Genomic DNA, 14,938 nt, shown 5'->3' on the forward strand with positions numbered 1-14,938 from the left:
GACGAGTCACAGTGAGATAAACCAAACTTCCAACAATAGTTCTATATAAACTAGGATCCGACAAAGGTGAGCCATCAGATAGAGAATATCGAACATTAGTCTCAATAGGAGTATCAACGACTCTATTATCAGTAAGACGAGCAAGCTCAAACAAAACAACCTCAATGCTCAGAAAGTAGCATAGTATACCCAAGTCTTTCATAGCAAAATGACGAGCCAACTCAGACTTCAGGGAAACAATTCCATCAGAATCATCATCAGTAATAATCATGTCATCAACATATAATGATAAAAGAATACGACCTGCACTCACTCATCTAACAAACAATGCTGAATAATGATTACGAGGATGAAAACCAAGCGAAGTAATCACTGTAGAGAACTTCTCAAACCAAACACAAGGTGCTTGTTTGAGACTATAAAGTGCTTTACAAAACCTGTAAACTTCACCAGGTTGGTGTGAAATACTAGGAGGAGGTGCCATATAAACTTCTTTATGAAGATCATCATTTAGAAATATATTCTTGACATCCATCTAAGATATTCTCCATCGACGAATAGAAGCAACAACAATCAAAGTACGAACAGTCGTCATTTTTGCAACAGAAGCAAATATTTCCTCATAACCCATGTCATACTCCTGAGAATAACCTTTAGCAATAAGACGAGCTTTGTATCGCTCGATAGATCCATCAGATTTAGTTTTGATCGTATATATACCCAACGAGAACCAATAGTGTGTTTTCTTGGTGGCAATGGAACCAAATCTCATGTATGAGTATGATGCAAAGCAGTTAGTTCTTCAGTCATAGTACTCTGCCAAAGTAGATTACAAACAACTTTTCTATAGGATACAGACTTAGAAAGACAATGAATAGATGCAACAAATGAAACAAAAGAATGAGAATAACAAGAATAAGCAAAATCTGGCAGTTTAGTAGACTTACGAACATGAGTGGACTGACGACGGTGGAAAGAATGATCATCCACAACCTCAGGAGATGATTGAGTAGTGGCAGAAGAAGGAGCATGTGAAGCGAATATCTTAGGAATCAAAGTACTAGATTTAATTGAGCTACTGCCAGTAGGAGATGTGGGTGAAACTTCCTCAGTATCTGTATTGAAAGGATCAATACAAAGTAGATATGACTTTGTTATATTATGCGAACTAGCTGGAATAGAAAAGAATGGAATATGCTTAAGAAACACAACATGACGAGAGACATACAATTTTTGACTAACTGGAACAAAGCAACGATATCCTTTTTGGGTAACAGTATAACTCAAAAAAACACAAAGAGCAGACTGAGAGGCTAATTTATTACTCTCAACATGTGGACGAAGGACAAGGCAAGTACAACAAAAAATACGTAAAGAGGAATAGAGAGGAGCATGCCCATACAATTTTTCAAAAGGTGACAAGCATAAATTGTGTGAGGTTGGAATCCTATTAATCACGTGAGAAGCGGTAAGGATTGCTTCCCTCAAAAGGTACTAGGAATACTGGCAGACAATAAAAATGAACGATTTGTTTCAACAAGATGTATATGTTTTCGTTTAGCCACACAATTTTGTTCAGGAGTATCTGTACAAGAGGTTTGATGAATAGTATCATCAGAAGCAAGTAATTGTGAAAAATGATTTGAAGTATATTCACCCCCAAATCACAACGAAGACACTTTATGACACTAGAACATTGAGTTTTCACAAGAGCTCTGAAGTTGTTAAAAATGATAAGATAATCAGACCTGTGTTTCATAAGATAGACCTAAGTGTAGCAAGTGCAATCATCAATAAACAAACCATAATACCTTGACCCCGGCCTTTTGTAGGAATAGGAGAGGATCCCCACACATCAAAATGGATAAAATCAAATGGAGCAGAAGAAAAAGAAAGACTTTTAGAAAATGATAAGGCAGAAAATCTGACTAGTTTACACCACTACAATCAGAAATATCAGAACTTTTTAAAGGTCATAATACTCCTGTAGAAGCTAAAAATTACAAATGAGATGTGAAACATGACCTAAACGAGAGTGTCATAAATAAAAATTAGAAGATGAATGATTCAGATGAAAAGATGATAAATCCACACTCGAAGCTATAACTTTTGGTACTTTGAGTTGATCTAAAACATAAAGTCCTCCTTGCCTACGACCTGTCCCAATCAGCCATTGAGATTGCGAGTCTTGAATATAACAATTAGATGAAGAAAAAGAGACTAGGTATCCAGACTCACATAATTGACTAACAGAAATAAGATTTAAAGTAAGACTCGAAATATAATAAACATCAGTAAGAGATAAACAAGATGTAACAATTGAACTGACACCTACTAATGACATAGGAGTATCATCAGCAATCACAAAAGATATAGATGAACAGAGAGAAAAAAAGAAACAAAAGATGATAAATTAGATGACATATGATGGGAGGCACCAGAGTACAAAATCCATAAGGATGAAGATATCTATAATACCAGATGATGACAAACCTATATGAGAGGAAGCTGACATGGCAGAGGGTTATGAAGCAAAGAACTGTTGAAACTGCTCCAACATATACGGATCAGATTTCCATGAAGCATCTGCACGACCAGACATGATGACAGAATGAATAATGCTCAAAATAACCAAACTGTAAGGATACACATCTGTACGATCCTTAAAAATTGGTGTAAGGACGATCCGTGGTTCACAGAGAATTTGAGGCAGAAAATGATGTCAAATGTAGACATCGGCAGCACAGGGCGTCGGTGTTGAAATTAGTAGAAAAGGATGTCAATACCAAAATCGGTAACACAGGGCATCGGCAACGAAATCAACAGAAAAGAGCATCGACGTCGAAATCAGCAACATAGGACGTCGGCGCCAAAAACGGAAGGGCAGGTCTGTTGGAACCCCAAGGTTATTTTGATGTGATCAACAAGTTAAGTTAAGTCCTGTGGTGTTTTAACCTTGTGTCTAAGTGTGCAGGAGCTTAGGAGCACAAGGAGTCGAGCAAAAGACGCAGCTAGCGAGAAGGACAGCACGGGAGAGAGCTGACGGGCTCGGTGCGTCTGAGGTACGAGGTGCTGCTGAAGAGTACGCGGGCGGACGAGAAGGAGGCACACAGCGTTTCTGAGGGACGAGAAGCCGGAGAGGAAGGTTGCTCGAGAAGGCCGAAATTGGGTTCGGGTGAGCCTGATTTCGGCTGGCTGAAATCACCCAAGCAAGCGGAGCCGGAGCGGAAGATACCGGACCGAGGAGTGCAACACCGGAGCAGAGGGCCCGGACCAGTCTGGGCGCTCGGAGTCATTTCGGGCGCTCGAAAGTGAGTTTTGACCGGATCGCGGTCAAACGCGATCCGTTGCGAAGGGGATAAAATTTTATCCCCTCTCAGGCACCTGGAACCCTTCCAGGCGCCCCCACCAAGGCTATAAATACAGTCTTGGTCCAGAAATTTTTAATCAATTCAATAATTGTGTACTCAACACTTGTGCTCTTACTTTTAGTAGTTTAGCTTCTATTTGTTTGTACGTCATTGCTGTAAGAGGCTTCTCCGCCTAAAGGAGATTCTAGTGCGACTCATTCCTTGGATTAACAACCTCCCCGGTTGTAACCAAGTAAAAATCCCTTTGCCTCTTCTTTCAGTTTTATTTGTTTACTTTATTTATGCAAATGTTATTTTGAAAGTTCGAGAAGAGTAGTTTTCTTTTTGTGCAGGCTATTCAACCCCCTTCTAGCCAGCCAACACGGTCTAACAAGTAGTATCAGAGCCAGGACGCTTCAGGAGGACTAACCACTAAACGAAACACCGAATTAATGGTCGGACCAAGCATCTACCTGCTAAAATTCGAAGGGGAATTCGCTAGCTGGAAAAAGCTAATGCATGTATTTTTTAAAACCGATTTCGATTTATTATTAATAATGAAGTTCGATTTTACAGCATCAGAAGGTAAAGAAAAATACAGTAGATGAAAAAGGAGCAGGCCGACTACATGGCAAACGACAAAGAAGAATTCCATCTGCTGAGTGTCCTTCTGCCACAAGAAGTCAACCGGATCGACAACTACGACTCAGCAAAGGAGCTATAGGAAAAGTTCTTTGAACTACATGAAGGGACGCCCGAAGCCAAGCTCGCAAGACGGGATTTACTTCGCAACCAGCTCACCAACCTATGACTTGAGAAGACAAAACAGTTGTGCATCTGCACTCAAGAATTAAGGAAATCATCACCGGACTTTCGAATCTCAGAGAAAAGGTAAGTAACCGAGATTTGCTAAGATACACACTTAATTCTTTTCCTAGAAATTCAAAATGGGCATCACTAGTAGATGTGTTTTATATTTCTAAGGATTTAGAAACTATTTCATTAGAGGAATTATTTTCCACATTTGAAGTGCATGAATCAAGATGTGCAGGTACGAAGGAGCCCAAGCACAACATTATCCTCAAAGCATCGAGAGACGAACCTGAGTCAGATTCTTCTCTCGACGATAAATAAATGGTTATGATGGTAAGACGTTTTAAGAAACTTTGTAAATCTAGAAAAACTAACCATCCGCAGGGTAGAAAGAAAAAGACAATTTGATGCTACCACTGCAACGAAGAAGGGCATGTCAAGGACGACTGCCCCAAGCTAAGGAACAAGGACAGAGACAAAGGAAAGAAATGATCTGTCTAAAAACACAAGATCTTAAAGGCGACGTGGGATGATACGTCATCCGAATCGGAAGTCGAGTCTTTCTCTGGACTTGGACTAATGGCATGTCATCAAGACGAGGACTACGATTCAAGCTCGTCCGAAATGAGCATCGATGAAGGGGGAGCTACGTTGGAAGAAAACAACAGTTCAGGGGGAGACTCGGATAACGAGATCGTCAAGGTAAGTCAGGTATGATCTCTTCCTCTCGATAAATTATTTAAATTTGTTAAATTATTAACTAAGGATTGCTGTAAATTTAAAAAATAAATTAAAAATTTTAAAGTAATTTTAGCTAAGTCTTTTCCATTAGAAGCGTTAGACAAATTAAAAATAGAAAATGAAAATTTGAAAAGACAAGTAAATAACTTGAAAATTCATGTATGTTCAAATAAAATAAATTTTAGAAAATTCAATAATTTAAATTGGTATTTTAGATATCATAAAGGACAGATCAGAAATATTTCAAAGAAATACGCCCCTAAGAAATTTTTAGTTAATCCAGTTAGCTAGAACCAATATTAGGTTCAAAAGTCGTGTCTAACTTAAAATTTAAAATTAGACTTAGCGCTTTCAGCGAGAAAAATTAAACGTTAAATTTTTTATGAGACTTTGTCTAAGAAAGTGGTTGTTACTCCAATAACCAAGAAGACCTAGTGCCTCGCCATTGCCTGGAAGCCAAAATATTGAAATGAAATGTTTAATTAACTTTATGATAAAGTATTAAAATTAGATAAATGCTTTAAAAATTTTTTAACATTGTGGAAATATCTCAAAAATAATTTTTTTTTTAAATTTGACTAAGGGTAGAATTTTTTTTTCCTGAACATAGAAATTTTGCTCATTTTTTTACTTATTTTCAAAAATAATTTTCTTGCAAAATTCTCCGACTTAGAATTTTTAACTTAGAATTTTTTTTTTTCAAAAGTTTTCAAAATTATTCCCTTAGAGTTTTCTTGGAACCCCATATTTTATGTGATCAAAGGGGAAGAAGGAAAAGTATAAGTCTAGGGGAAGGTAGACTATAATTTTATATCTTTTTGTACTTTATTGCAATATTAGTTATTTCATTTTTTTGTTTAATTACCCAAGCTTAACTTGGGTTGCTCACATCAAAAAAGGAGAGATTGTTGGAACCTCAAAGTTGTTTTGATGTGATCAATAAGTTAAGTTAGGTCCTGTGGTGTTTTAACCTTGTGTCTAAGTGTGCAGGAGCTTAGGAGCACAGGGAGTCGAGCAAAAGGCGCAACTAACGAGAAGGACGGCACGGTAGAGAGTCAACGGGCTCGGTGCGTCTGAGGTACGAGATGCTGAGGAAGAGTACGCGAGCGGACGAGAAGGAGGCACACGGCGTTTCCGAGGGACGAGAAGTCGGAGCGGAAGGTTGCTCGAGAAGGCCGAACTTGGGTTCGGGTGGGCTTTATTTTGGTTGGCTAAAATCACCCAAGCAAGCGGAGTCGGAGCGGAAGACCCCGGACCGAGGCGAGCAGCATCGGAGCAGAGGGCCCGAACGACTTTAGTGGTCCGGGCTCCCGGAACCATTCCTAGTGCCCGAACCAGTCCGACCGCCCGGAGTCATTTCGGGCGCCCGAAAGTGAGTTTTGATCGGATCGCGGTCAAATGCGATCCGTTGCGAAGGGGATAAAATTTTATCCCCTCCCAGGTGCCTTCCAGGCGCCTCGATCAAGACTATAAATACAACCTTAGTCTAGAAACTTTTAATCAATTCAAGAATTATGTACTCAACACTTGTGCTCTTACTTTTAGTAGTTTAGCTTCTATTTGTTTGTATGTTATTGCTGTAAGAGGCTTCTTCACCTGAAGGAGATTCTAGTGCGACTCATTCCTTGATTAACAACCTCCCCGGTTGTAACCAAGTAAAAATCTCTTTAATTTGCTTCTTATTTCAGTTTTATTTGTTTATTTTATTTATGCAACTGTTATTTTGAAAGTTCGAGAAGGGTAGTTTTCTTTTTGTGTAGACTGTTCAACCCCCTTCTAGCCGACCAACGCAGTATAACAAGGTTGTCAACATCAAAATCGACAGGATAGGACATCGGCGTCGAAATCGACAGCAGGAGGAGACAGTAGCGACAACAGTAAGCAATAATAGGGGGGCAAAAAAAAAAAAAATCATAGAAAGAGAACTTTACTCTGATACCATATAGAAATTAAGAAAAAAAAATAGTCATCTTATTTAATTTAAAATTGATAATCGAAAATATGGAGTATAAATGCCTAAAAAAATAATATAACAACCATTTAATCATTATTATAATAATTATAGCAGTTAATTAATGACCGGATGATTTTAAATAAATTTATATTTAAATGATTTTAATTAAATTTAAATATTTTATATTAAATTAAACGGTTAACAATAATAAATTTATAATAATTTAAATGATTTAAATTTATTATCCACCTAACAAAATTTATTTAATCTCACACTTAGGATTAACAATAATAACATTCGACGCTAATTAAATTATTTTTTAAAATAAGAATTTAAATTTATATAATGTTATTATTGAGATTAATTTAATTTTTAATAAAAAGTTAAACAATAAAAAAAGAAAGAAGAATACGTCTATTTATACGATGAGAATAAATATTTTTAGGAAGAAAGCCAAATCTTTGGCTGAGTCCTCAACCTGCCCACTCTCCACTAGTCGTTCTCGTTCCACACCAAAACGCCATTAAACAAACGCTTCCTCTCTTCGTCTTCGTCTTCGTCTTCATCTCTTTGCTTCCGATCGCGCCAACCGAATCCCAGTGGAGGCGATTTCAAGTTCGAGTCGATGCCCCGGGAGATTTTGCTGCGCTGATTGCTTCGAAAAGGACCAGAAATTGATCGATTTTCTCGGGAAGTTCCTGTTTCTGCGGCGATAATTGATTTAGGTTTGGATCTTCTCGGAAAAACATGGATTGCTTCCCTTGCTTCGATTCGAGGAATCGGGCGCCGCTCAGCCGGGATAACGCGAGCGATCGCAAGAGGGAGGAGCTGCCCATGGTGGCGCCTCGCGTCGAGAAGTTGTCCTCGGGTGAGTTTGAATATTCCCTGCACAGATCGCGTATGAAGCGGTTTGAAGAAACTTGAAGTTAGTTTCTCTTTCGTCTTCCTTTGGTTTGGTGTCGAGAATTGTAGACAGGCCTCGTTGTTGTCGTTGTCAGAGTGAAGATTTTTCTTCCATCAATTAGCTTAAAAGATTAAAGCAATAATTAGAACTTGGAAGTGTCCGGTTTATAGAGATGGACGCTTGAGCTTAATTTCATCCGACTTAAAATTTTAAACTAAAATTATTTTCCAAGTCGCCAACTTGCCCTTTTCATCTTATCAAGATCTTAGACGCTATCCAGAGCATAGAAGAAGTATAGATTTCAATTGATTTGTATGTCGTCCATTTTGAACTTTCATGAGTTTCATTAGATCAGATCTTTTGATATAACTCGGAGTTGCTTCATGAATTTGCAGGGAATGATAAGATGAGGATCAGAAACAATTTGCATACCGAGAAGGAATCACTGGACACGAAAAAGGAGCCTCTATTTGTTAATTCGGCACAGACGTTCACCCTTCGAGAGCTTGCCGCTGCGACTGGTAACTTTAGATCCGAGTGTTTCCTCGGAGAAGGAGGATTTGGACGAGTTTACAGAGGACGCCTGGAAAGTACTGGTCAGGTAACTTGATGATGGATGTGAGAACTGTTTGTTTGTGACTACAAGATTTTTTTTCTTCTTCGTGTTTGAGGACTGACCAACTTATACTATACAATGTCCCCCTGATTTCACGAAGTTGGAAATTGGAATTCTCGTGAAATAGAAAATAGAAGTGGTTTTTAGGTGTAATTATTTACTATTGATTCCTTCCTTTGTTTTTATTTATGGAATGGGTATCAATTTCTTCTGCTTGCAGTTAGTGGCTGTGAAAAAGCTCGACAAGAATGGACTGCAAGGAAATAGGGAGTTCCTAGTGGAAGTACTAATGCTCAGCTTATTGCATCATGCCAACCTTGTGAATCTGATTGGTTATTGTGCTGATGGTGATCAACGCCTCCTTGTGTACGAGTACATGCCTTTGGGATCATTAGAAGATCATTTGCACGGTATGATTGTCATAGTTGACTTAAAAGGACCTGATACAAAGCATTGTTCTTTGTTTGGAAGAAATTCCTCTTCCTAGTAGTACACCCATGCTCTTTCTTTGTTTATTTCTTGTTTAGCATTAAGTGAATTCCATGTCTAAATGCTGGAGTTGAACTGGGATTTGAAATGTGAAAAAAAAAATCATTTTTGGCGCATGTTAGTTTCTTTATGGTTAATTTATCTCAGACTTACCTTTTATGAAAAGTTCACCCATTAGAACAAAATTAAAGAACTTATAGAATTTAGGACTAGAAGTATGTTAATTCGATCCTAAGTCTAATGGCCTAGAAGAGGTAAATGTCGGAAAATATTGAGATTTGCACATACATGTATATAACCTAGCAAAACCTTGGAACATTCATATTTGTAATGGTCATTAGACTTAGCCACTTAGAAGAAGCCACTAAAACATTCACATCTGTAACTTTAGAAAAGTATTTAAAAATTGAATTTGAAGTATAAAATGCACTGTATATTGGCACACTTTTGAGAGTACCAATGAAGATAGAGCTTCTCTTGGCGAGCACTGTATGGAATCAATTGAGATAAGAAGATTCTCTTCGTGTAGCTCATTCATTGCTTTTGTTAGATGGCACTAAGGAGGAGATGAACACTATAAAAGAGAGGAGAGGAGTAGAGGGGAGGCACCTACTTGAACACCACCAACAACAGGAAGTAATGATGTCAAAATTAGAGAAATCAAAATAAATTCATATTTTATAACGGTGCCTATTTCAATTCTAATTATGGGATTCCAGTTCCAATTGTCAATCGTGTCAATGGTTAAACCAAATATCTTTATGAATGCAAAAAAATTATTTCCTATACTATATGGGTTGTGAGCATTATTTAATTTGGGTCTCAAGGAATTATGAGTGTGTTATATATTTATGAGTATGCTTATATTTAATGCAAAGAAATTATGGTCCTCCATGTTTGTTTGAGTACTCGGAGATACTTCTTTGTGAAATCAAATTATCGATCAGTTTCTGATTACTTATGCAACATTTATTTATTATTTATTTTGCTGAAAAATGTGATTCAATTTCATATTCTGTGAGTATATATTTCACTGCCGTTTTAGGAACTAATTGACTTGCAAGCTCAGTGGTTTTGTAAACAAGCAACTATACATTCAATCTCAGTTGTTCAAATAGGTTATTAGTATGTCTATCTGGTTACTTGATAATTCATTATACAGAGTTAATATAATCATTCTCCTATGTAATTTTCTAGGGTAAGTATTGTCCTTGCTAATAATAACTTATTTGTCTATATTACTAGACCTTCCACCTGAGAAGGAGCCACTCAACTGGATTACAAGGATGAAAATTGCAGCAGGTGCCGCTAAGGGATTGGAGTACCTTCATGACAAAGCTAGTCCACCAGTTATCTATAGGGACCTAAAAACTTCCAACATACTACTAGATAGGGGCTTCCACCCCAAACTCTCTGATTTTGGTCTTGCAAAGCTTGGTCCAGTTGGTGATCAATCTCATGTATCAACAAGAGTAATGGGAACCTATGGATATTGTGCTCCTGAATATGCTTTGACTGGGCAATTGACAGTTAAATCTGATGTGTATAGCTTTGGAGTTGTTCTCTTGGAGTTGATTACTGGAAGGAAGGCCATTGACAGTACCAAGCCACATGCTGAGCAAAATCTCGTTTCATGGGTAGGCTTTCTCTACTTTTTCTATGGCTTACCTGATTTTCATGGCTTAATGCCGTGACTGAATACTAAGTGGTAATAGATAGGCATTTAAACTTATCTTTCAACTCCCACAATTTGAGAGGCGTGAAATTTTGAATATGTTCTCCTTTTCATCTTTTTTGTTGGGAACCAGATCTTGTTACTCGTTGTGGGAGATAGTTTATAGTGTTTTTCCTTGTGAAACTCAAGGGCAAACACACCTTAAGAAATGGACTTAGAGATTTTCCATTGCACTGTGAGGCATCTGAAACTAAGTCTCGAGTTTTGCTTTAATCTTTCAAGAATGTACGAAGACTTGTTGTTTCTATTTAATTCCATGATCTCACATGCTTGTGGCAGGTTCGTCCCATCTTCAAAGACAGAAAGAGACTTCCAGGCTTGGCTGATCGAAAGCTAAGGGGTCGGTTTCCTATGCGTGGCCTTCATCAAGCTCTTGCGGTAGCATCCATGTGTATCCAAGAAGATGCTGCTGCCCGTCCTATAATTGCTGATGTTGTCACTGCCATGTCCTACTTGGCATCCCAAACATATGATTCAGGTGCAGTCGCTGCAAATAGCAATAGGCCTGGTAGTGAAAGTAGTAGTAGAAACACACATGAAGAAGGTGGAATAATACCGACCATCCTCAACAATGGAAAGCCTGGCCATATGCAGCAAATGGGTTATGAAGTCCTTCCTAAGGAGGTAGCTCCAATGTTGAGGCACAATGTGGACCGAGAACGAGCTTTAGCTGAGGCAAGGCAGTGGGGTGAGAATTGGCGGGAGAAGATGCAAACTTATTACCCTGATGCAGCTCCCACAACTAGTGATGCAACTGGTGCTGAAAGGAGCAAGGATATAAATGAGGGTGTAAGAACACCAACTCACTTCCAGAGTGGAGAGCCAAGGCTGATGCAACATACCAATTCTGACTCCCCAAAGGAGACAGTCCCCATTTTGAGCCGTAATTATGAAGACCTTCCTAAGGAGGTAGCTCCAATGTTGAGGCATAATGTGGAGCGAGAGCGAGCTTTAGCGGAGGCAAAGCAGTGGGGTGAGAACTGGCGAGAGAAGATGCAAACATATTACCCTGATGCAGCTCCCACAACTAGCAATGCCCCTGTTGCTGAAAGGGGCAAGAATGCAAATGAGGGTGGAAGAACACCAACCAACTCCCAGAGTGGAGAGCGGACCCAACATATGAATTCCGACTCCCATAAGGAGGCCGCTACCTTTCTGAGGCATAATTCTGACAGAGAACGAGCATTAGCAGAGGCCAAAATGTGGGGGCAGAATTGGCTGGAGAAGACGCGAGCTAAAGCCCTCACAGAGGGAGGTTTCGATGCCGCAAATGCAATCGGATAGAATAACCTGCTGGACTCCCTGTTCCCATTTTTGTTTAAGAGCTGAAGCCGGGTATTGTTTCCTTCTCTCTTCTCCATCACTTTGTTGGAAAAAGAAAAAGAAATGCCGGGAAGCATTGAGAAAAGTGATTGTAGATAATTAAATACAAATCGACTTTGCGCGTGGTTATAGAAAAAGGATAAGTTGCATGTTTTTTCCGCTTTGTAAACCGTCATTAATGATGCTCAGCTATCCCATTGTTTTGCTCAACCTTTTGTTACAAATGTGCCAAGTCCAAAACAATAGCTTCAGTCATTCCATTTAGTGCTAGTTAATTTTCCAAAAAGAAACATGAGAAGACATGGTACAGAACCAGAAGCTTAGGGTTGTGGCGAACATTTCACCAACTGAAAAAACAAGTCTCTCAAATGGCAAGAGCAGATCGATCTAACAAAAAATTATTGTTGCATTGACTGAAACTTCTTCTGGATGAGCATAGTCATATCCAGGTATCGTTGTGCACAATTTGTAAGGCAGGTAGATTCACTCGAGCTGAACTTGCTACCCGGAGTGCTAGTGATGCATTTGTCCCAACATTCGCTGGTAAGTTTTCCTACCATCTCAGCGATCATTGCTTTCTGCTTCTCTTCCTGAAGGAAACCAAAAATGTCTAGTAAACTATTTATTCAATGAAACCAGAGGAATATACACATTTCGGGAATAGCCAAATAGAAAGAGAAAGACTAGAAATAGAAAGTGAAAAGACTAGATTGGCATACTGTATAACACATAGAAACAAGATTTTCAACCCAGCAAAATTTTGAAGAAAAGCCATGAATTTGTTGAGAAAATACTAAAAATTAGCAATAGCCCATAGAAGATGGGAAAATCACTAGCTAAATTGTTCTACTTTCCTTTGATAAAACCACACTTGACAGATGTACTAATAAGAAAATCAGAACCAACTGTCTTGTATGGCTTTAAGCAATAAACACAATCTACCGGAGACAAATTGCTACTGAGCAAAGAATAGCAATTGAATATCATTTTACCATTTACAATAACACCGCATACAGAGAAACTATTGTGCTATTGAAATCTTCAGATGCAAATATCATTTCAACTCGTTCTAAAATGTGAAGCAATATCCTATATCATGTTTGTTATATCTTCATTAACATCTAAACCTTTTACTAACACAATTTCTCGTTGATCCAATTTCAATTACTCCAGTGCTTCTTTTCATATTATTGACATTACAGTTCATATAATCAAATTTTAGCTTGTTCTCCCTCCATAAATCAAACTTGAAGTTTAATGTATGTCTAATTGCCAATTGGCACAATATCATTGTCAAATAACAAAAGCCAAGAAATTTATCTTAGACAAATAAGTTCATCAAGTACTTCTAGAAAGATTGCATGTGATAGAAATACTAAAACAGCCCTCTCAAAAGGAAAAGAAAGAAGCCCAATCATCTATGCTTGCTAGTTAGAAAATTTATTATCCATAGTTGATGAAGAATGAATAAAGAGTATATAAAAACATAATAATTCCATGTGTACTTATTAAATGAATTGACACATAGCCGATGGCTCAAAAAGGGATCAGCTATAATTGATTAAGCAAAGCAAAAAAATAATATGCAACATAAAACGTTCAACAACGCATCCTAATCTTTAAGCCATATAAGAGTGACCAATAATTCCTCTGAGATAAGAAAGCCATGGGTACAAAATATTCATAAGACAGTCCGGCTTTAATGCATATGAAACTAGAGGAAGTTTCATTTTACATCAAAAATAAAAAAAGCGAGGCAATACCAGAGTGATCAGCAATCTTGTGTGAAATAAAATAATGCCATTGCATCAAAGGATGCTGCATGTTGAAAGATGTTCATCATTACATTCTGGTGTGCCTTCATGCATAAGGAAGCAGAACGGGGGAAAAAATCCATGAGCCACATTAAAAAGAGCATACATTCAAGCAAGGTTGCTTGTTTGGAACAAAATTCATTTGAAACACTTTCGTACTCCATAATTTTAGTGAATTCTTCAGAAACGCCATTATAAAACCTCACCAACGAAAAGCAAAAGTTTTTTACTAAAAAAAATCCAATCCAAAAATTGCTGCGCCATAAAAGTGGGGATAAATTCGCCGATTAGTCCGACTCTGAGAAAAAATCGTTTAGAATGTCTGTAACCAAACACATGGCGGAAATCAATACAAAACACTAAAAATCTCATCTTCCGACGTCCAAACTATATATCATCGACTACTGCGTATTCACCGACGAGAAGGATGAAACGCGAGTTAGAGATTAAATAGCAACGAAGAACCAGAAACAATCACCAAACTGAACTGAATAGGCGTAGAAGAACTAGCCCAAAATTTTTAACCTGCAAGAAACGCTGCAATTCCGGCGAGCTATCCATGACCAGCCGCAATCAACGATCGACCAAACCCTAAACCCAGATCAAAGAGCAAACTGATGGTGGTTTTATATAGTAGAACGTTGGGCTGGGTCTCGAAACTAAATATCAGGCCCAAGCCCACTATGAGGATTTAGTTAAAAATATAATAATTTCTGAAAAAATAAATAAATAAATATGTGGATGGATTGTAAGAGTCAATTTAAAGTCAAATATATTTTCAAAGTAAATAAGTGACTAAAAGAAATTAACCATATAATAATTTTTATTATCTATATGATATCGAATCTGTCATATAAACTATAAGTTTTAACCAAAATTATCAATCAAAATTTGCTAGATAAATATATTAAACATTTAGTAATTTTACTGTCACATATTATTTATTAAAAATTTAGTAATTTTAACCCCATGTCTAACAATTTTAATCAAAATTCTTAGGAGCTTGGTCACTTCTCATAATTTTGATTAATGTCTGTGTGATGTTCTATCATAGCATCATGATCCTGAGAATGTTCGGCATGACCAAGTATAATCTCTCTCATATCTTAGCCATTTTCACTAATGACTAGTAATCATCCGTGATTTACCTCCTCCGTGTTGGCCTAGGGATGGGTTGGCGGGGGGCGCTGGGGGCGAGT

The 14,938-nt window shown here is 37.8% G+C and overlaps 2 protein-coding genes across 2 annotated transcripts; one reads left to right on the forward strand and one right to left on the reverse strand.

The window, feature by feature from the left end:
• The first annotated feature begins 7,308 nt into the window (after positions 1-7,308).
• LOC122006627 (probable serine/threonine-protein kinase PBL7) lies at positions 7,309-12,135 on the forward strand. Its single transcript, XM_042562195.1, has 5 exons — positions 7,309-7,726; positions 8,158-8,363; positions 8,599-8,788; positions 10,113-10,504; positions 10,882-12,135. Exons 1-5 carry the CDS (start codon positions 7,606-7,608, stop codon positions 11,884-11,886), a joined length of 1,914 nt encoding a protein of 637 aa, XP_042418129.1. The 5' UTR covers positions 7,309-7,605; the 3' UTR covers positions 11,887-12,135.
• A 23-nt stretch (positions 12,136-12,158) lies between these two features.
• LOC122006628 (mitochondrial import inner membrane translocase subunit TIM8-like) lies at positions 12,159-14,357 on the reverse strand. The gene is made up of 2 exons (XM_042562196.1): positions 14,265-14,357; positions 12,159-12,515 (listed from the first exon to the last, which is right to left on the reverse strand). The coding sequence occupies exons 1-2, from the start codon at positions 14,298-14,300 to the stop codon at positions 12,324-12,326; spliced, it is 228 nt and encodes a 75-aa protein (XP_042418130.1). The 5' UTR covers positions 14,301-14,357; the 3' UTR covers positions 12,159-12,323.
• Between the last annotated feature and the right edge of the window lie 581 nt (positions 14,358-14,938).

The sequence above is a fragment of the Zingiber officinale genome, chromosome 7B, assembly GCF_018446385.1.
Source record: "Zingiber officinale cultivar Zhangliang chromosome 7B, Zo_v1.1, whole genome shotgun sequence".
Taxonomy (NCBI): domain Eukaryota; kingdom Viridiplantae; phylum Streptophyta; class Magnoliopsida; order Zingiberales; family Zingiberaceae; genus Zingiber; species Zingiber officinale.

Coding starts and splice junctions, on each gene's coding strand:
- LOC122006627 (XM_042562195.1), top strand. CDS start 7,606: ATGGATTGCTTCCCTTGCTTCGATTCGAGGAATCGGGCGCCGCTCAGC. Junction 7,727..8,157: donor CGTCGAGAAGTTGTCCTCGG/GTGAGTTTGAAT, acceptor ATGAATTTGCAG/GGAATGATAAGATGAGGATC. Junction 10,505..10,881: donor AGCAAAATCTCGTTTCATGG/GTAGGCTTTCTC, acceptor TGCTTGTGGCAG/GTTCGTCCCATCTTCAAAGA.
- LOC122006628 (XM_042562196.1), bottom strand. CDS start 14,300: ATGGATAGCTCGCCGGAATTGCAGCGTTTCTTGCAG. Junction 12,516..14,264: donor AATTGCAGCGTTTCTTGCAG/GTTAAAAATTTT, acceptor GGTTTCCTTCAG/GAAGAGAAGCAGAAAGCAAT.